The sequence below is a fragment of the Acinonyx jubatus genome, chromosome A2, assembly GCF_027475565.1.
Source record: "Acinonyx jubatus isolate Ajub_Pintada_27869175 chromosome A2, VMU_Ajub_asm_v1.0, whole genome shotgun sequence".
Classification (NCBI taxonomy): domain Eukaryota; kingdom Metazoa; phylum Chordata; class Mammalia; order Carnivora; family Felidae; genus Acinonyx; species Acinonyx jubatus.
Window position 1 is genome coordinate 90,195,240 of NC_069383.1, and position 21,667 is coordinate 90,216,906.

Sequence of the window (21,667 nt, forward strand, 5' to 3'; positions counted from 1 at the left end):
AATTACAAATCTAATTACATTTATATAATTTTAACTTAATGTATATAACATACATTACACAGTTATGCTGGGGATCCCCAAGACAACCCCTGGGTTCAGTGACATACCAGGAGGACTCATAGGATTCAGTATGTAGTCACACTCCTGCCTAGGATTTCTTCTAGCAAAAGGATATGAAGTAAAATCCTGAAAAGGAAAGGCACGTGGGGTGAAGTGTGGAGGAAGCCAGGCCTCCAGGACTCCTCCCAGCGCAATCGCACAGCACCCTTGTTTCTCTCAGCAGTGAGTTGTAACAATAGGGATGAACTGGCATCTGCCGGGGAAGCTGTTACACACTCAGCACTAGGGTTTTTACTGGGAGCTGGTCGCACAGGCTGCCTCTGCCTTGCGTGTACTCAAATTCCAGACTTCCAAAAGGAAAGCAGGTGTTTAGGGCTAACCATGTTGTTTGTACACACAATTGAGGCACAGTGAGCTACTCTTACCAGGGTGGGAATAAAGAACCTTCCTAAAATCTCAATTCCAGATGCTAGTCCAGGGCCAGCCTTTTAAGGATACCCTCAGGATAGCAGTCCGGCCCGCTGTGTTACAGGTGCCACATAACAAAATGTTTACATATTACATGTTGATACAATGGATAGATTAACCTAATTAATGCTACTATAGATTAATAGAATGCTATTATATTAACACTATAGTGTTTATATGTTCTCTTTATGAATAATGCATTATTTTTATAATAAAATATTGAAAAAAGTAAGGGGATGATAAACCATTCAGGAGAGTGGTTATCTCTGGGGGTGGCAAATGTGGAACTATTTAGTGAGAGTAGAAATAGTCTCTTTTTTTTTTTTCAACGTCTTTTATTAATTTTTGGGACAGAGAGAGACAGAGCATGAACGGGGGAGGGGCAGAGAGAGAGGGAGACACAGAATCGGAAACAGGCTCCAGGCTCCGAGCCATCAGCCCAGAGCCCGACGCGGGGCTCGAACTCACGGACCGCGAGATCGTGACCTGGCTGAAGTCGGACGCTTAACCGACTGTGCCACCCAGGCGCCCCGAAATAGTCTATTTCTTAATTAGGTTGTGGGTTCACTCCTTTGTATACTTTATAACATAAAAGTTAAATACATTTTTTACATACTAAGTTTTGCATAATGAAAAACCTTTTTTAAGCAAAAACAACACTAACCTACCTAATTTTTTTCCAAGATGGTAGGTTCTCATCAGTTGGTCATACTACCCCTAAGATGACCTTGGACATTGGTCTCATTTTCCTGTGGAGTGACTTTCTGCTCCCCATTAAGGAGTGGAAAATGGGCAGTTTCATCCAGGAGAAAAGAGCATGACAGAGTTGAGAAGCATGAAATTGACTGAATTTTCATTGTGGATTAGATTGTGACTTGGCAGGTTAAGGGAAGTGCTGTCTGTTATAAGGAGGGCCAGAAAGGGAAGGAAGGCAGAAACACTTGTCCAAAAGGGAACCCTAGAATCGGTTCCCAGGGACAGTCTGGGGATTTGGGGGCAGCTCCTGGGTCCTGCTGTACAGGGAAGGACATCTGATCAGATTTTACCTTGGTAAGGACCAGAAGTCAGCCATAGATGAGCTTTAAAACACAATTTATAGTTCGTTGGTAGAAAGGAAGCTTTTAAGTGAGAGTATGATTTGAAGAAGCCCATTCCAGACACAATTGAGGCCAGTCTTCTGGGCATCAGGCAGGTTTCAGACTGACACTTCTGACTTTGTGAATTTAGCATTTCTGTTCAAGTGATAGAATTTAACTCCTGAGTGTCCAGTGTGTACAAGGTGCTGTACATGTGTTAACGTATTTAATCTTCACAGTCCTATGAGATTATAGCCTCACTTTACCGGCGGTGGGGGAGGGGACGGTGCGTAAGGAACCAGAAACAGCCATTTGTATCAGAACCAAGATTCAAGTCTGTATCCTTTCGAGACTCCAAATTTTATGTTCTATCAATCAATCTCGGCTATTTCTACAGTAATAATAATATATACCCCAATGAATACTTGCTATGTGCCAGCCTCTGCCCTGAGTTTTGTAGACACTGTTCTGTCAGCTCAGCCACACTACATGGCATGTGTTCAGTTCATTTTAGAAATAAGTATACTGAGGCTAGATGTTTATTTACTCTGTCCAAGTCATACTACTAGTAGGTGGAAGAGGTGGGGTGGGGTCTGAACCCAATTAAAATTTTACATTATTATGTTCTGCAGAACTTTTTTCACCTCTTCATTAGGTCATCAGATATTTGAATTTGAGAGCCTAGTGTATGTGTTGGGCGTGGGGATTTAGAATCTGTTAAGACATGGGCCTGCTTCTTTGCTTCCAGTCTAGAGAAGGAAATGGATTAGTAAATGTGTACGGTGTGGTGTGTGCTGATTGAGAGATGTGGCCTGGTAGGTGCTCTGGAACTAGGATGCGGGGATTCAGATCCTAGCTTTGCCGATTTGTTGTGGAAGCTGGGATAAATCAATGAACTTTTCCGTGGCTCTGTAAAAAAAAAAAAAAATCTGTACAAGGATAATGTTGAAGGGAGGATTAAAGTGAGTGTCTGTAACTATGGTTGATAGACACAACACTACTGTGGAGTTTTTCTTTTAAGAATAGAAATTAGGGGGCGCCTGGGTGGCTTGGTCGGTTAAGCGTCCGACTTCGGCTAAGATCATGATCTCACGGTCCGTGAGTTTGAGCCCCGCGTCGGGCTCTGTGCTGACAGCTCAGAGCCTGGAGCCTGTTTCAGATTCTGTGTCTCCCTCTCTCTCCGCTCCTCCCTGTTCATGCTCTGTCTCTCTCTGTCTCAAAAATAAATAACGTTAAAAAAAAAATTAAAAAAAAAAAAAGAATAGAAATTAGGGGGGCACCTGGATGGCTTGGTCGGTTAAGCCTCCAACTCTTGATCTTGACTCAGGTCATGATCTCAGTTTGTGGGATCGAGCCCTGCACGGGGCTCTGCACTGACATCTCAGAGCCTGCTTGGGATTCTCTCTTTTCTCTCTGCCCCTCCCCTGTTTGAGCCCACTCCCTCCCTTCCTCTCCACCCCCCCACTTCAAAAATAAATCTACTTTAAAAAAATAGAAAAAAGAATACACATTAGTGAATGTGGGAAAGGGTATTTGAGCTTAAGGAATGGCAGGGAGAAAAAGTGGAGGCATGAAACAAGGCACGTTTCAGGAACTACTGGTAGAGAACTTTAAAAAAATTTTTTAAAGTGTATTATTTTGAGAGAGAGAGAGGGAGAGTGTGTGTGTGAGTGGGGCAGAGAGAGGGAGAAAGATGATCTCAAACAGGCTCTGTGTTGTCAGCATGGAACCTGACTTAGGGCTTGAACTTAGCCAAAACCAAAAGTCAGATGCTCAACTAAGTCACTTGGGCACCCCAAGGAGAAAGAATTGAGTGTGGCAAAGGTAAAGCTTTGTTTTAGACATTCTGTGTAATATTTTAATGCTATAGTCATATCAAAATCTGAATTCTGTGATTGAATATTTCAAACTACTTTTACGTTGTATCCATAATGGAAGTAGAAGAGTTACATTTGTACCACTAGATGGTAGAGTTTTCAAATTTCAGTAATTAGCTTGCTTCTATTTAAATCTTTTGGTATTTCAAGTTGTAAATAAATACTTCAGTGGCGATTAATAATTTTGTGTCAGTTTCATTTATAATGTTTTAGTTTTGTTTTTCTAAATTATATATGGGAGGGGATCGAGATAGCAAAAATTGTTTCTTTGACATAATCCTGACTGCTGAGTATTGATTAGATGATTTTGGCATATTTATTTCATGTAATACCTTTAAAAAAAAACCCACATGTTGTGTGGTTGATAATTGGTAGAAGTCATTTTTATTGTGTGTGGTGACTGGCATGGGCTTCATGCACTTAGTTCTCTCCATCTGTTTCTGGAATACTTCATAATCTCCTATTGCTTTACCTTTAGGTAGATACTGTTTCTGTAGTTAGTATCAACCTGTTTTCATGTATTATCAGAATTTCTGTTTCAGGGAGAGAAGTAGGGGTTGGATTTAGAATAAAAGGCTTTCTGTTAAAAAGTAGAAGCAGTAGGCATGAACACAGTTGGAACAAAAGAAATCTTTTGACCGGTGTAATCTTTAGGCTGTTGTCTACACCAGCTCTACTTCTCAGGTAATATTTTCAGTTAATCTGTTGTGTGTTCACCCTGACGTTAGCCAGTGGCAAGGTGGAGGACCATGGTTTTGGTGAGGAAACCTAGGGCTTTGGAGGTGGACAAATCTGGGTCTGGATCTAGTAGCTGCATGGCCTTGGCTGAACAATACTTTTTCTTTCTTAGCTTGTTTCTTTATACAAAGAGAGGATAATGAAGCTTGTTGGGAAGATACAGTAATATGGATAGCTTATTTCCGTGCCTGTGTAAACTGACCATATACTGAATAGGGCTTTGCCTGATCAATGTGAGGTTTTACTCTTAAGTTACTAAGCTGTGTTATAATAGATGGATGGCCTTCAGGGGAGATTGATGTATGTTTGACTGTTTTGACCTAAACAAACAAAAAATTTTAAGTTCTTTTAGTTGTATTCAGTCACTCTGGACTGTCCTTCCCCAACACTCGGTCTTGCATAGCAACTAGTCCTAGGCCTTGTTTACGCCGGCCACTCCAATTTAGTTTTCTAGCTTTAGGCTTCTGTAGGCCAAGAAATCAGATTATCAGATTTTTCAAAAAGTGAATCTGAAGTAGTAATTAAGTGAGTTTTGGGGGATCTGGAGGAGGTACTTGCTATAAATAAAGTGTGTGGATTTTCTTTTGGGGGGCTTGAAATCTTTAACTTTTATACTCTGTGCAGATTAAAAAAAATTATTAGTGCATATATAAGCTTTCATCTTATAAGCAACTGTCAGTGGTGAAGGTGGTTAAACATCGTACAGGGGAAAAAAAAGTGTTTTCAGTTTTTATAAATCAGATAATCAAGTCGAATTAAAACCATGTTAATTTTTTTTTTTTTTTAAGCTATGACTTCACACCTATGGATTCTTCTGCAGTCTACGTGTTAAGCAGTATGGCTCGTCAGCGTCGTGCATCTTTGTCTTGTGGGGGGCCTGGAGGCCAGGACTTTGCAAGATCTGGACTTAGTAAGACCTGTGGCTCATCGGGGTCATCACAGCTCTCTCCCAGTTCTTTGTGTGCTAAAGCCGACAAAAACCACAGCTCAGGGACTGCAAGTGCCACTTCTCCTAACAAGTGCAAAAGACCAATGAATGCCTTCATGCTTTTTGCCAAAAAATACAGAGTGGAATATACTCAGATGTATCCAGGGAAAGATAACAGGTAAAAATTCTATTTGTGAATCTAATAGTGAACTCTTCTGTGCACTTCACGGGAACTGGGAGTTAAGTAAACTTCTCGCTTAGTAGCTTTTTTGATCGAATTCTTGTTTTCTTAGGTTGACTTTCAAAAGTTAGCTTCATGGGTAACTATTTTATGATACCTAGAGGGATAATTCGGTCACCTGGGTGGGTAAGGGTCTACCTTTTAAAATAACATTGTCATTTGCCTGTTGGAAGACACAGTTCTGACTGTCCTATCTTTATAGAAAAAGTTTCTCGTGTCAGATCGCAAGTGTCCCTCCTCTACGCCTGTGTCATACTGTGGAAGATGCAGGCATTGGTGGTTTGTAGTCTTTTTGACACTCATAGTAGTTACTACAAACTGCCAGAGACTAAACATACAGGTGGCATCAGTGAGAGCCCACGGATGAAATCCACACTGGTCCTTTCTGCCCTGCTTGTTTGTACTCCTCGCTCATCTGAGTCCTTTAGCGCTCACTTCCTCTCAAAGCATTGAAATGACTTCTTCCAATCTCCTTAGTTTCCTGACCATCAAAACTGCTGTCTCCCATTACCCTTGATAGCATGAGCAAAGTCATGTGATTATCCACATAAAATAATTGAGTTTTTGAATTCGAGTCTGAACGTCTCATGAGTGCAAGATAGAGGGAGAGGGAATTGACAGTTTCAGGTCAACATAATGTGGTATTTGTAGATTCTGTAAAATCCTCTCCACACAACATCTACTTAACATCTGTCACCACACCGTTACAGATTTTTCACATAAGGAGAACTTTTAAGAGCTACTCTTCACAACTTTCGAAAGTACCATACAGTACACCTGAGCACTTTACCTCGTCCCCAGGGCCTTCCTTGTTTTATAACCGGAAGTTTGTACCTTTTGACTCCCTTCTCCCATTTCGTCCAGCCCCCACCCCTAGCCTCTGGCAACCACTAAACTGTTCCTATGAGCTTATTCATTTTTAAGTATTTACATTTTAAAAACAGAAACTTCTCCAACCAAATGCACTTGTGATTTGGGAATTGATACCTAAATATTTTTTACCAGTTTAACTGGTAAATGTGTTGACCATTATGTGGTACCTTTAACCCAAAGACTGTAAAAACTGGTTTTTATTCTAAAGGTAGATAATAGTATTTAATTGCATCGACTTACTGGAAAATGTACATACGTATCTAGTACATATTTAATTTCTTGTTAAGTAGTGGAGCTGTGGTTACTATTCTTCTGAGGTTCAGATGCCTGTCTCTAGCTTCCCCATCAGTCACTAAAATCCCTCGTATATACTTCACACAGCATGTACCGCCTTTTGTTTTGTGTCATGAAATTAATGGTTAAAAGCTCTTCACAGAAGGAAAATGGTTTCTGTCTGTATGTTCTGGATGAGACTATTTTCTGCTAGGTTTGGGAGCAGATTAACAAATATAAATAGGAAACAGCTTCAGATTTGTCATGATGTGTTTTATCCAGTTTGACTTCTTTCCCTTTGAGTTAATCCGATTTTCTCAAGTACGAGTATCCCCTAGGATTTATGTGGTGTTGTCTTAGGAGGGTAAATGGTAAGCTGTGCAGAGTTAATGCCCACCACATTTTTACTATGGTTGCATGAACGAATGGGACTTTGGTCATAACTATTTGATGGGTTATGGGTACAAACAGAAAGCAAGAATAGCTTATAATACTTCATGCTGCTGATACTGAACACTGCCTTAATACCTTAGCATCTTTAAGGAACCAATATACTAGGATAGTTCCAGTGGTAATTTAAACCATTTCTTTGAAATATTTAACTTTCTCTTTAAGCTCTGTAGGACACTGAATATTTAGCCATTTTAGATGCCTCTGGACAATTGGAAAATACTGGCAGTATTCCAGGAGGCTTTATAACTGCCAAGATTATGATGAATGGGCCCATAGGACTTGAGATTTTACTGGAAATGACTACCGTAGTCTTGGCCTTTTCCCTTCTCTCTGTTGGACAAGATTTTTGCCTTCTTTTAACTTTCTGTATCTTCCTGAAGTAGCAGCACTTGACATACATGTGTCTTACGAGAAATTCTTGCCTTCAGCATTGTGTCAATATTTATTTTACAGAGCCATAAGTGTGATCCTTGGTGATAGGTGGAAGAAAATGAAGAATGAAGAGAGAAGGATGTATACATTAGAAGCAAAGGCTTTGGCTGAAGAACAAAAACGTTTAAATCCTGACTGTTGGAAAAGGAAAAGAACCAATTCAGTATGTTTCAACAACTAGTTGCTCAAAAAGATCTTGACTTCTCCCCATAACTATACTGGCATGTTGCAGCAGTTGTTATAACCTTTAAAAGGTGGTGTTGAGGCTTTTTTTCAGCCTTTTTACACTTCACAACCTAATAATGTGTTTATACCATCATGTAAGGCAGGCTGCTTTTTTTTAATCACTAAGTGCCATCTACTCTTTTAGTATGGAAAGTAGAACTCTCAGACACGCTTAACAAGTGTGTTTAGGGGGCGCCTGGGTGGCGCAGTCGGTTAAGCGTCCGACTTCAGCCAGGTCACGATCTCGGTCCGTGAGTTCGAGCCCCGCGTTGGGCTCTGGGCTGATGGCTCAGAGCCTGGAGCCTGTTTCCAATTCTGTGTCTCCCTCTCTCTCTGCCCCTCCCCCGTTCATGCTCTGTCTCTCTCTGTCCCAAAAATAAATAAACGTTGAAAAAAAAAAAAAAGTGTGTTTAGGCAGAAATATTAAGGTGGAAAAATAACTTTGGAATGGTAGTATTTCTAGTTGGGTTGAAAGATGGGTGTTGCTAACTCAGTATCACACTATTAGAAATCTCTCTGATCTTGGGGTGGCATGTCTCCACAGCCTTTCTTGATTGGGCAGGGGCTAAGGAGCGTGGGGCACATTAACCTTCATGGGGCCTTCTGACGTTTGCACAGAATTTCTAGATTAAAAACCTCAGGAAGGAGAAGAAACAGAAAAGCCTAGGAAGACTTGTAAATGAGTTCATACCATAATCAACCTCGGATGGACTTGATTCTTAGAACATTTCCTTGACTAGACTAGCATCTTTTAACTTGTATTTTTAGATCAGTTGGTTAAGCACCCGACTGTTGATTTCGGCACAGGTCATGATATCACGATGTGTGAGATCGAGCCCCACGTCGGGTTCCATGCTGTCAGTGCATATTCTGCCTCTCCCCTGCTCATACTCTCGCTCTCAAAGTTTAAAAAATAACAAAAACAAAGGGAAGATAGTCCTTTGCAGCAGGAGGGCTGGTCGAGGAGGTCTTCAGTGCATTCTGCCTAGGTCTTTTAATAGTAACATGTAGTTCACACTCGCACATTTTTCAAGAATCTCTTGTAAACAAGTAGATGGTAGTCAGACTCCAGCACAAGAGGGTGGCTGAACTGGGTTTGTGAAGTTCTTCATTACCTTAGACTTCCGTGTGGTAGGACTTAGCCTGGATCCCCTTTCTTTTCTGCTCCTCCTAATCCGTCTTTTCTTGCCATTGTCATACATTTTCTAGATGCTTAGTCATCGTGTATTAGCAAACTTAAATCATCCCCTTTGAGAAAGTCATCTTTTTTAAACAGGAAGCTTATAAACATTCTGTTCTCTTAGTTCTCATTTGTAGAATTACTAGATATCGATTTATACACATTCACCGAGTTCTAATTTTCTCTCCACAGGGCTCACAACAGCATTAAGCCACGACGCTTGTTCTGAAGTCTGTAGTTACATAAACACTGACTGTCCATGGAAGGGCTTAAGAAGATCAAGGTGTCACCATTCGTCCTGAATTCGTGTGACCATAAGATACCGATAGCAATGAGTCTTGAAATGATTTAATAATATGAGTGAGGATTTGCTTTCTCCATTAGAGCATTAAGTAAGCTAAAACTATCAACATTGTAAACCAAATTGCCTTATTTTTCTTCCAAACTTCGTATATGTCTATCAGGTAATATAGGCTTGAAAATTGATATCCTGTGGTGCTAAAGTACAGTAGAAAGAGAGGAGAGTGTATACATGTTTTATTTTAAATTGTACAAAAGGGGAATTTAAAAATATGTAACTGCTGTTTATACATTGGCTCCTTACTGCTTATTAATCTGTATTGTATACATAACGGGATAAAACAGAGCTGGGAAGAGACCTCTCCCTGAGCAGCCACCACACGCTGGGCCGTGCCAAACACGGGAGCTCTAGTCCGGCCAGTGCCAAGCGGCTGCCGGCACGTGTGGTGGGTGGATGGCGTCAGTGTCCCAACGTGAGAGCCGCCTGCTGCCGCTACCCCGGGCGTGCAGAGTCTTGCACCAGGTGGCAGCACCCATCCGTCATTTCCAGCGGAGGCCAAGCCCGGGCCAAGGTCAAGTTAGTTAATAGCATTGGGATATAGTCACGGTAATGGTGCTATTAACAGTTGACATCGTTGTATTTTTTAACTTTGTGTTCTGTATCTCCTCAGCCACGTATCTTAAATATCTTCTTTGTCATCGTATCTTTATGGTGGGGGCAGACTTTGCACTTACTGCAGTGCAACACGTGCACTTTACTTTTCCTCCAGCTGTCTGAGGTGAGAGCAAGTCCCTGGGCGAGACGCTGCTTTTGCTCTGAGCTACAATCATGGCTTTTCACGTTACTTACCAAGTGGTGTTTCTGGTTAGGAATCACAGCTGTAAAATCGATTTCAGTTCATTACACTTCTTCATGATGTTGCCCCTAAATTTTGCACACTATATTCTTGTATATTATTTCAAATAAAATGGAAAAAAATTGTTTATCTCTGACTTCTGCTGATTGAACTTGACTGAATTTGAGTGGTCACAATAACAGGTTCAGGGCATGGAAAATATATTCAGAAGTTGCTGATGGGGTTTTTAAGCATTAAAAACAAAATGTTAGTAATAGAGCAAGGACAATAGAAAAACAAGGACCTACATGACCTATTTGTAAGCATCTTTGTAGACTAAAGATTATTTTTAACTCAACATCTTACAAAGTGAAACAGGCCCCACAGTCTTTTAATAAAATAACACACGGAGTATAAAGACAGCATGGCTCTGTCTTTATTAAAGATACACTAGAACATACCTAAACAACAGTTAACCCTACGTCTTCGCTTTGGGGTATGCCTGTGGTTCCCAGACTTCGTTGCATGTTGGAAACCACTGGGCATGTTTTTAAAAAATACTCATGCCTGGCTCCTACCCTCAGATGTGTTCCATCTGGGGTACAAATCGGGCATCAGGATTTTCTAAAGCTTCCACAGTGATTCTAGGGCCACACATTGATCTAGTGAGGACACAGGTAAGTGGGGAGTGGCAGGGTACTTATGTACCTTGATCAGAGCCCTTAAAAAGCAGTGGGGACTTAGGATGTGTGTACACATGCAGGGGGAATCTTATGTAATGGGAAAGAAATTTCAGCTGGTCTCATAGAAAAAGCCTGGAAGGAGGGGGGTGGAAAAAAGAGTTGGATGTCTTTCTGGAAAAATCAAGCCCATGGAGTTCAAAGGTTGGTGATGACAAACCTATTTTGACATTTTATGCTACTTAAGGTAGAAGGGCTAACGAGGTAAGGCAGAAGATCAATAGGAAATATGGAGAGGTCAATTACATTCTTAAAACAGTGGATGGGAGCTGTTCTCTAGAACATGTTACTTAGGTTAGCTGCCAACCTTGAATCGGGTCAGCGCACGACGAAGAGTAAGAAATACTTCAAGTTATTCATGAAGAGCAGACATAGCTTTTTGAAGCAGCTGAACCATTATGGGATAAACTGGTGCAAATTCTTTGCCTTCTCTACTTCTTACTGACTGAACGTAGGCTTCCAAAGCTCCCCTGAAAACAAAAATGAAAACAATGTCAAAAAATGATACAAAAGATAAAACCACTTAGAGGGTACCGATATTTAAAACAAGCCCTTTTCTGGAATTGCTATGCCCAGCTCCACAGGCTAGGTGGCCAACAGCCTTCAAAAATTTACTCTTACTATGGTGAATGTGGAAATCTAGGAATATTTCTGGGTCTGCATTGTGCTCAGTGGTCACGGGCTCTCTGGTCGCCAATGTTCTCAGTTTCCCTTCTCTTCCCTTCCCTGTTAGACTTGGGAAGAGCCTCCTGCAGCTTGCTTGCGCTTGTTCACGGAGCTCACAAGGGGGAGCCCCACACCGTGGAAAGGCCCACTGGGGATCGCTGGGGTCCGGGGCTCTTCCCCACACAGGGAACCCTGGAAGGCACGTTATATTCCTGTATTTGAGGAGAATGTGAACCCACGGGTTGTATAGCTCTTGGGTTCGGATTTTTTGGCAAATTGGGTGATGAGGAGTATGTGGTCCCGGCCGGTTAAAATTTATGATGTTCTCCTGAATTCGATCTGGGAGTCCACAATTGGATCTGGGAGTCCAGAGGCCAAGTGCAGTGCTCTGCTTGCTCATCTACTCTCTGGTGGCTTTCACACCACAATGGCTGACAGGACTTGTCAAGGCAGAGGCTATATGGCCTGCAAAGCCTAAAATATCTACTATCTGGACCTTTATGGAGAAAGTTTTCCAATCTCTGAGCCAGATGGTTTAAGTGTTGGATGTTTAATTGGAGCTAAAGAAAATGGTTAAAAATTTTTTCATTATTAGTCTATTTATAAGCATAATAATTTTGTCATAATCGTACTGTTTTCTTGAAGTTTCACATGGAGATTAGAGTGTTTCTATGAAGATATAAGTTAATAATACCATTACTCAGCCCACATACTCAGTCTCAAGTCCCACCTACTCTGTGATTCTTAACTGGTGTTTTTGCTCCCAAACACTGAGCAGACTGCCTCTTGCTCAGATGTGTTGATTAGCGCTGGTTCTATAGTGCCCTTCACCCCGCCAGCCACGTCACAGCCCTCGCCGCAATGCATAACTGAGTACCCAGTCTCTTATTTCCACCGTGACCTCCCTCCTGACTTGTTTCCATCTGTGTTTTGGGCAGCATGATCTGCTTTCTTTCAGGTACCCTTGAAACTTGCCTATCACACAGGCAGTCCCCCAGAATGTACAACGCCGAGAGAGAACCCTAATGGAAACTAGGGCCTCTGGGTGACGATGATGTGTTAAGGTGGGTTCATCGACTAGAACAACGGACCACCCATGGGGGACGATGTTAACGGGGGAGGCTGAGGGTGGATGGGAACTCTCTGAACCCCCTCTACTGTTGCTGGGAGCCTAAACCTGCTATCAAAAACGAAGTCTACCAAAAAAGAAAAGAGACTTGGGTGATAAAACTCCCTGAGGGTAGTGTTGTGCTCACCTTCCCCTATTTCAACAAAGGGCCCCATCATCTCCAAAGGTCTCTATCTAAAGTCCTCCTTTAATCCACCTTACAGATTTCCACACCCAAGTCCCTCCTCTCCCCTTTACTTCTGTTTTGAATCCTGCCAGGTGGGCACCAATTACTGCTGTCACCTCAGAGGCGGGGTCTCAGCCCCTGCTGGTGGCTCTGATGCACGGTGCCTGTCACGCGATGAATTCACAACCCACCGAGCACCAGCTTCATCATCCACCTCCCCCGACCCTGCCTGTGCTACTACTGGGTTCTAGATAGTTTGCTGTGGCCTAAAAAGACCTTCAAATCATCAGTTTCCATTGTTTGTGTTACCTACACACGTACAGAGCAGTTTCACCCCATTCATGACTCTCACCCCAACCCTGATGCCGACCCGGAGAGAGCCGGGACGTCTGTGTGAGTATCACTGAAAAAAACGGTTTCTTCTCTAACAAGGCAAGGCTGCAAAAGGGCTGGTTTCTCTCCGACCACGCTGACTCTCTCCTTCCTGAGACACCTTTCTCCGTCATCTTCTGAATGCTTGGAATGTCCTTCTGTGCTGTCCCTGCAGAGCCCTTTCCTAGGGGCCAGTACTCAGGCCTTCTTTTTGATACAGCCTAACTCCTGGCAGCACAGAAGAAACCACTTGGGAGTCACAAGAATTTGTGGAAAGGTCCAGGACTTCTGCATCAACGGTTGTGGCTTCGTGGGAGTCCGCATCGCAGGCTCTGTTCGGGGTGTGGCCACCGTAGATCAGCTACGCGGAGGGAGCAGCAGGCCCTTCTTAGGAAGCACAGCTGGTTTATCAGGCTCGGCCCCACTGCCTCACCGTGTGATCCGGGCCACCTTTCGAGCCTGTCTGCTCGTCTGCCAACTGGGAAGGACACCTACACCATGCAGCTATGAGAATGGGAAGACAGTGCTGGGAAGAACCTGGCGCTCTTCCAGGAACACGGAGGGACCTTTCTAACAGTGCTCACTGTTCTCCCCGCCAGGCTTCCAGACAGCCTGAGGGTCTCCACGTAACCCAGCAGGTTCACACTTCCTTCAGGGCATCATCACTTTGTACTTGAGTATCTATTATGCTGCAAGTATCTGTTCCATGGTGAGTTTCCCTCTAAAGAACGTAACTTAGTTTGGAGGGTTGGGGCTGTTTTGTTCCTTTGTGCAGCCCCAGGACCTAGTGCTTGACAAATGCATGATCAATGAATTTTAAAAAAATGAATTAGAAATACAGGAAGATAATCTGTAATGAAAAGTAATGACAAGTGTGCAGAAGAAAGTGAATAAAGGAGAAACGTGATTGTAAGATCCTCAAAAGCAGCACAGACACGAAAAATGGAATTTAATGCTCTTAGAAAATAATGTTTTGTGAGATGCCTTAGTTCATGTCAGAGCTGAACCTTAATGAAACTATTTCCTTATGAAAAAACTTACTGCTTTTAGTAATACTTTTCAAGTTGCTATGGCATCCTGGGCAATCACCCCACTCCCAAAATGTAGCCCCTGCAGATTCATACATAGAAGAGAAATCCCCCAAGGGCTCCAACTGTCTTTGAGACATGGTGTATAAATATCAGTCTAACAAATTAATGCACTGAAATGTGCAGAGACTGCAATCAGTCTGTAGTGAATGAATTAGATCCATTTTATCTAATAAATGAACCAAAAATCCACTTAGCAGTTCCATTTGCATCAAAAGGATAAGACATTATGTAAACTACACAATATGTAGGAGAAAGTTCAGAAATGAGTTTGTTTTTTTGGTATTCATGAAAAACACCATCAGAACTACGGGGAGAAAAACAGATTCAAGCTACCCTCCCACGTAAAATCAGCACAAGATTTTCAAGCAATTATTAAATAACTTCATTCGCTTGAGCACAACCTCAGCTTTCTTGGAAGTCAGGCCAGGCATTATGTAAGAGTCTCAACTCGCGTTTGTAATCAAAATAAGCAGATGGTTAAAGTTACCCTTATTGAAAGAAAAAAGTCGTTCAGGAATTGCACAATTAGTAGAGGAATGGTTTGTGGTAACATGGCAACACTGCTCAAGTAGAGGTCTTTATGGAACACAAAATTCGTTTCTGTCAGGCATGAATTATCAGTGTGCTTCATACTGAAATACATACACGGCTCCCAGATCTACCATGTGCCTTCCCAGGCAGGGAAGTCCCTGCCTCCCCTGGGCTCCATCCTCCCTCTTGGTCCCATCTCGGGCACCCAATCCCCAGAAATGAAGGTGCCTAGAGCCGCAGGGAAACCGGGAGGAGAGACTGAACGTAACTCTCATCAACAGGGACCCCGCCATTCTGCAGAAGCGCACAGGAGTCAGAACGGTTCTCAGCCTGCAGGCCCTGAGAGGCAGGAGGGCAAAGGGTTCAGGACGCATCTGGCACCGACAACTGTGTCATAGATGCACAGATAAAAGGTCTGACAGGCAAATAGGGCTTGTAAATGTTTCCGACACTGTAAAACAGGTGTTCAACGCAGACAGAGGAAGAGCAGAGGAGGGCAGGGCTACGAGCGGAAGAGGTGCTGCTGGGCTGCAGGAATCCAGAGTTCTGCAGCACTGAGGAGCCAGTCCTCACTCAACACCCATAGAGCCACAGGCGCTCCCCCGCGGCTGTCACCTATGTCCCTGGGGGTGCACATGTCCGCGGCACCTGCCTGGTGGGGGCAGAGGACGAACAGTTTTCTCCCGCTTACACCGCTTGGCCCCAGGAGTCAGTGATTAGTCTGATTTTAAAATGAATGTGACCAATATCCACTCATGCTCTAGAGAAAGCTCTGGTGTCAAAAGGAAGCAGAAGGGAAGGCGGAAAAGAGTTCATTATTTGCCACTTACTGAGCAGCAGTAACTCTCCTCGACTTGGCCTATTTATGACAACTTAACACAGTGTGCCAGGGGGAGTGCAGGGGCACGCGGCAAGGTCTGCCCCAAAAGTCAGAACGAATCTATTGACACTTAAAGAGCAATACTCACCCTGGGTTTATCCAAAGGGGAAAGGAGTTCACCCAGTGGTGCTTCAGTATGCAGGCACAAAATTAGTTTTGCAGTAACAGATAAGAGAGAACATTCTCTAGGACAAAGCTTCCCTCCTTGCCAGCAGCCTGGACTGTAGCAGGAGCATGGTGTTTTGGAATCCCCCAAGGAGGGCTCGGTTTTCTGCCTGGGGCTTGAAGGTTCTGATATCAGACATGTGCAGAGTGATGGATGGGCCTTATTTAAAAAGCATGACAGTATTTCTGAGCATGATTTTCAGTTGCTAAATATAGGCTTAGCAACAGCACTACCGATGAAATCACTCAGGAGACATTTTAAAGAGAAGCAAAACAAAACAGATTTGTGATGTACCCACAGCAGGACAACTGTCATGGATGAACTCATTCCAACTTGCTAAGAAGACAAAAATGGGCCCTGTTCAATTAACTGAATCCTGGATCCTCTGTTACCCTGTGTGCCACGGCTGAGTGAGTCTTTGAGACTCGGGGGTTAAAATCCACAAAGATGCAGCAAATATGAATTAGGCCCAGGCCAAGTCTCTTCCACTCTAGAGTCCCGACCGAGGGCAGCTCTGATGGGCCACAGGAACCCGCGGGAGACTCATGTGGCATCCTCACGGGTGAGGAGAGTCACAGATGAGCAAGGAAGAAGAGCGGGGGCCCAGGATAATCTACTCCTTATTCACATAGGCTCTGGAGGGTCAGGGGCTCCCCGCCCCTGGCTCTGAGCCCCAAATGCCCCTCCCAGAATCCAAGGGGCTCATGTTTCTCATCGGCCCCTCACAGCTGCCTGCCTGGTGGGGTCTCTCACAAGGACGGTGGGTCCCAGAGTCAGCTGTGCTGTGGAACTGCCTTTCCCAAGTCCCAGCCCTGCAGATTTGGAGGTAGCTGAGGGTGTGGCCTGGTCACCAGGCTTTTCCAGTACTCTGTAAAGGGATCTGCCACGAGAGTGTGGTGGAGAACCACCTTACCGCATTAGCCCCACTCTGGCTCTGGGGAACCCGGCTCCTTACTCTGCATGAGGCTCAAGCTTGCTCGGTGTGGTGGTCCCCAGACTGACAGTGTTAGGACGCCCCAGGAGAGAGGAGAATGTTTCCAGAGCTATTTAAAAAGTACGACTGACTGAGATTTGGAGAATGAGGGTGACAGAGGAGCTGAATGATGTTGCAAAGGTTTTCTAGAGTGGCCAGTAGGTAATGGTGACACCCCAACCGAGACGGAGAGTCTGGGAGAAATGAGCAGATTTGAGAAGAAAGAGGATTTATTTTTAACACTCTGGGCTTGAGAACTGTGTGGGACTGTGAGTGACATGATGGCCAGGCTCTGGCCTGAGGTCCCAGACAATCAAGGTGAGTCACAGGCCTGGGAGCCATGAGGACAGAGGAGATCACTAGACTCAGGGTCTAGGTGAGCTCACCTGGGGACCAAAGCACACACGGAATGTGAAAGAAAAAGAGCCAGGCACAAGTTGGGGGAGATGATGCCATTTGAAGAGTGGACAGAAGACAATTCTGCAAATGAAACCGAGGGAGAAAAAAAACCAAAAACGACCAGACAGATTAGAACGGAAGCAGATGACAGAGGTGTCACAGAAACTCTGGAGGGAAGGGCTTCTCTTGGTCTGCTTTGTGTCCTCAGGGCCTGGCACATAGTGAACTGTTCAGTCAGTGTGGCATTTCCAGAAGGAAGTGGCGTTGACTCAACTCTAAAGCTACAGAGCGAGAAGGCAAGCGCAGCACCGTTTGGACTTGGTGACTGGAAGGCCTGTGACTTGGGAGAGAGCACTTTCAGGGCAGAACGCTGAGGGAGAGCCGCCTGATGTGTGCGGTTCCTGCGGCCGCCCCGGGCGTCTGGGCCAAGGGTGACCGGAGGGCTGCTGGGTTTGTCCAGTTATTATTCTGCTAATAACTGGATCGCGTTCGGTTACTTTTAAAAGTTTACTCATATCTTTGCTCCACCGATGCAGTGACCGCAACACATGACAATGAAGCAGAAAATGGGGCTCTAGGGCTTTTCACTGGGGACACGGGTTTTCAAAACCAGGGCAACAGCTCTTAGGGCTATACCGGTCAGGGGACAGCACAACAGGCGACGTGAAGATGTGGAAGTGAAAGACACAGACAGCAAAGCACGTTGTGCCCAACAGCTGCAACCGCAGGGTGTCCCACACACAAGTGCCTCTGCTCGCAGGCGGCCTGCCGCAAGGCGGTGCCACTGAGTGCCCCAAGCACTGCCTGGCCTCCTTCCCCTCTGCAACCCTGCCCTCCCCCGCACCTGTGCTGGAACAGGCAGGTGTCCCAGGGGCGCATGGCCTTACCTGATAAGGAGGAGCCTGTCCTTTTCAGATGGATGGTCATCCAGCCACTGGGAGAAGCGTGCATGGGACCATTCTGCCCTCTGCAGGGTGGGAACACAGGCAGAGACAGGGTGTTCACACAGTGTCCGTCAAGGACAGCAAGTGCTGCTCAAGGATTCCCAATGTGAAATTACCCGAACACCTGCCCGCAGGAAGGCGGCAAGCCTTTGGTGCACCTTCCTGACCTCCAAGGAACCTTTTCGATTTGTCAGTTGAAGGTGGGTCAGCAGAGGAAATGGTGCCTCCACCAAAAAAGCTTTATGAATCAATTACTTGTGTCATCATATTTAAAGGGTGAACTCTGGCTTCCCCAGGGTAATTTCTCCATTGCTGAGAGTGGGCAATCTGTCACTGCTAAGGCAGAGATCCATGACTGAGGAATGCAAGAGAAGGCCAGGAACCCATTCAGTGACTGGGGCTCAGTATTTATAGACTTAGGAGGGAGAACTCACAAGAGAGTTCTGGCTTTACTTTATTACCTGAAAAGGGGATTTCAGCTCAGGGGGTGCTCTGGTGAACAAAAACTGAATAATGATGCTGAATGGAATAACATCCCCCAATGCAGGACTAGTGGCCACATGTTCATTCTTCTGGAAGATCAGGGGTCTAAGAGAAGAAAAAGCAAAAGTTATTTCAATTTGTTCAATACTGAAAGAGGTGATTTGGTAGAAGAATCTTAAAAGCACGTTAGTAGAATAGCATAGTAGTTATAATAGCTAAGAGCGGGAGAATGAATAATAGCATTAGTCCTAAACTGGCTAATTCTTAGCCATTTCTTAACCACTACCCCCAATTCAGCCTGGAGAGAGAGAGAGAGAGAGAGAGACACACACACACACACACACACACACACACCACCCCCCCAACCTACACTCTGGCAGGCTGGCCTCCCCTGGCCTATGGGTATAACTTGACTTCAAGGTGGCTCAGCAAATTCCCCTTTTAGAGCTCATCTGATTAATAGTCTGAAATCAAAGCAGCGGTAAAGCCTTCAAACAGTTATAACCAACAGATACTTATCTTGATCAAAACTTCCAGCTTTCCCTTTAAATAAAAATCCCTCTTTGGGCTATAACCTAGCATGGGTAAATGCAAACATGGTCTACACAGCTCTCAAAGGGCAATGATACCCCACATGTACTAAATTATTACCTTCTGAACATCCCGTCAAGATTTATGCCAGCTCCCTTCCAAAACACCACACGAATGCACAGGCAAATCTCCCCCCCCCCCCCCCCCCCCAATCACCACCAATCAAAAGGCTGGCAAGAGTAATCAGAAACTTTTATTGACCTCTTCTTGGCCGTGGGCTCTGACAGACAGGAGGTGGACAGGCCCCTCTGTAGGGGCCGAATCTCAAGAGGGAAGAGGGCAGTGGCACCTCCCGGCAGAGCAGAAATGATTCCAAAGTGTGTGAAACAGCTGTGTCCTGGGCTCTTGCCTCACCCCATCCTAATTACCCCCAATCCACACGGGAGGCCCGCAGGACCCAGAAGACCGGCTTCTTCCTCACATCCATGTCCAGGTTTGATGTCAGAGTCATGAATACTCTCAACAGGCAGCCGGTTCTCAATGGATCCAGATTATTATTGGAATGTCTTTGTAATAACTATTCTGAAAATGAAATCTATCTCGGGTAGGGAGTTTTCTAATTTCAAGCATTTTATCAAGTAACGTTCTCCTATAATTTCTTTTCCATAGTCATTGTGGAAACGTTTCAGTCTGCTTGTGCTGACCATCACCAACAATCCATAAAGTTCCAGCCCAGGCCCTCCGGGGGCCACACTGAGCCCACAGCACACCTGCCGTGAACATCCTCCAGGCCCAAATGCTCTCACGGGGCCCCACGCCGCAGAACTGCACGCAGAGCCAAGCTCCTGAGAAGGTATGAAACGGTCACCGAGGGAAGTTTGGTTTTGTCTGTAGGCATCCTTGTGTGAATGTCTCCATCTGGGAGGGAGCTCCCAGGTTTGAACACTACCACAGCAACACCTACCACACGCGGCGTTCACAGTGTGCCAGGCTTCAATATTCCAGCACTTCAAACATTCCGGCAAACAACCCTTTGAGGGAGGTACTGCTCTACCCCATTCTACAGGTAGGGAAAACTGAGCGGTGGAGAGACCATGTAAAAGCTAGAAAAGGGAAGACTAAGGATTCAAATACAGATATCCTGGCTCTTAGTTTTGCCATGCAGACTCTTTTAGGATATCAACTACAGCAACTACTCAACATGTTTTTAGAGCAGGCAGACTTAGCGGGGAACAGAGAGCCCTGGTAAAAGCACAATTTCAATTGTCAACAACTTCTGCAGAAAACCCTGAGAAAACCAATGTTTACAGGACACCATTTGAAGGACACACCATTATTTCTTAAGGGCCCCCACATTCTCTCTGCGTCAAAGCGGACCTCCAGTCACCTGTGTACTTCAGCCATATCACACAGTCTCTCACAGCAATATTTTCACCCGGCTTGACCTTATGTTGCTGCAGGGCAATGAGGGGACACTGACTCTGGGCCGGCACGGGGATGAGGCTGTGCCCAGTCCCGCTTCCCGCAGGCTGGAGCCCTACTGTCCCAGCAGCAAAGACAGCTCCCAGCCAAAGTCCCCAGGAGTGGCCGACATTCCCAGAAAGCTCTCTGCAACTCCAAAACCAGCTGGTGGCCACGCGGTCTGCTTTGCTGTGCCAGTGGCAAGGCCGCTCCTGTGTGAGCTGTGGGGAGGGGTCCTTGCACTGGGTCATAGGCTCATCCTGCAGGTCTGGCAGGCCTGACAGCTGCTGTGAGGGACGCAGGGAGACAGGAGAACGCACGCCTTCCCCTCACTCCCTGCCTCTCTGGTCCTAGGAGGCTCTCCCCTTGCCCTGGGAAAGCTCACTCTGCCCGTGCCATCTGATTTTGGCAGGATTCACCTTGAACCCAGGTTCGTGACAGAAGGAGACCCTGGGGGACCAGTCCTGTGTGACAGGCCTTGACATAGGGAAGAGCAGCCATACAGAATCCTTTCTGCCTCTATTACAGGACGACGACCGAGAATTTCGGTCCCTGAGTCTCTCAGTGCTCCATATATGTCCCAGGTATAGGTGATTTACAATTCTGTACCAATGAGCACAGAGAACTCTCTTAAAATTCATGTATTTCCTTCCTCCTGAAAATGACAATTACATAGCTGAATGGGATTCTCTTTTACCCCAGGGGGTTTAAAGTCAAATATGAAACATAGCTAGAGCAATTAAATTGCTTTCATGGTTTGAATATGGTTTTTTAATTTCTTCAATCTATTTTTTTATTTTTTTTAATGTTTATTTATTTTTGAGAGACAGAGAGACAGAGTTGGGTGGGGGAGGTGCAGAGAGAGAGAGGGAGACACAGAATCTGAAGCAGGCTCCAGGCTCTGAGCTGTCAGCACAGAGGCCGACGCGGGGCTTGAACCCAGGAACTGTGAGATCATGACCTGAGCTGAAGTCGGACGTGCAACTGACTGAGCCGCCCAGGTGCCCCCCCTTCAATCTGTTCTTGATGCACACTGAGGACGATACTGGGGTGGAAGGGCATGAGGACAGCACGGAGGGAGGCTTGCAGGTGACCCACTCGGTGCTTGCCGGCTGATGTACCTTTGTAACCAGGCATGGTGAGAACCGGCTCGCACGAGCCCGTCTGTTCATCAC

At 45.1% G+C, this 21,667-nt stretch overlaps 2 protein-coding genes across 2 annotated transcripts in view; one reads left to right on the plus strand and one right to left on the minus strand.

Annotated features, from left to right (window-relative positions):
• HBP1 (HMG-box transcription factor 1) overlaps nucleotides 1-10,117 on the plus strand; it is a 30,468-nt gene extending 20,351 nt beyond the window's left edge. The window contains exons 9-11 of the mRNA XM_015078722.3: nucleotides 5,008-5,325; nucleotides 7,441-7,582; nucleotides 9,017-10,117. Of these exons, the coding sequence (XP_014934208.1) occupies nucleotides 5,008-5,325; nucleotides 7,441-7,582; nucleotides 9,017-9,034 (478 nt within the window). The 3' untranslated portion in view covers nucleotides 9,035-10,117. The remainder of the gene's footprint in view (nucleotides 1-5,007; nucleotides 5,326-7,440; nucleotides 7,583-9,016) is intronic.
• A 255-nt stretch (nucleotides 10,118-10,372) lies between these two features.
• COG5 (component of oligomeric golgi complex 5) overlaps nucleotides 10,373-21,667 on the minus strand; it is a 305,015-nt gene continuing 293,720 nt past the window's right edge. Inside the window, exons 20-22 of the mRNA XM_027071580.2 lie at nucleotides 18,479-18,605; nucleotides 17,961-18,040; nucleotides 10,373-11,170 (exon numbers count right to left, since the gene is read on the minus strand). Of these exons, the coding sequence (XP_026927381.2) occupies nucleotides 11,053-11,170; nucleotides 17,961-18,040; nucleotides 18,479-18,605 (325 nt within the window). The 3' untranslated portion in view covers nucleotides 10,373-11,052. The remainder of the gene's footprint in view (nucleotides 11,171-17,960; nucleotides 18,041-18,478; nucleotides 18,606-21,667) is intronic.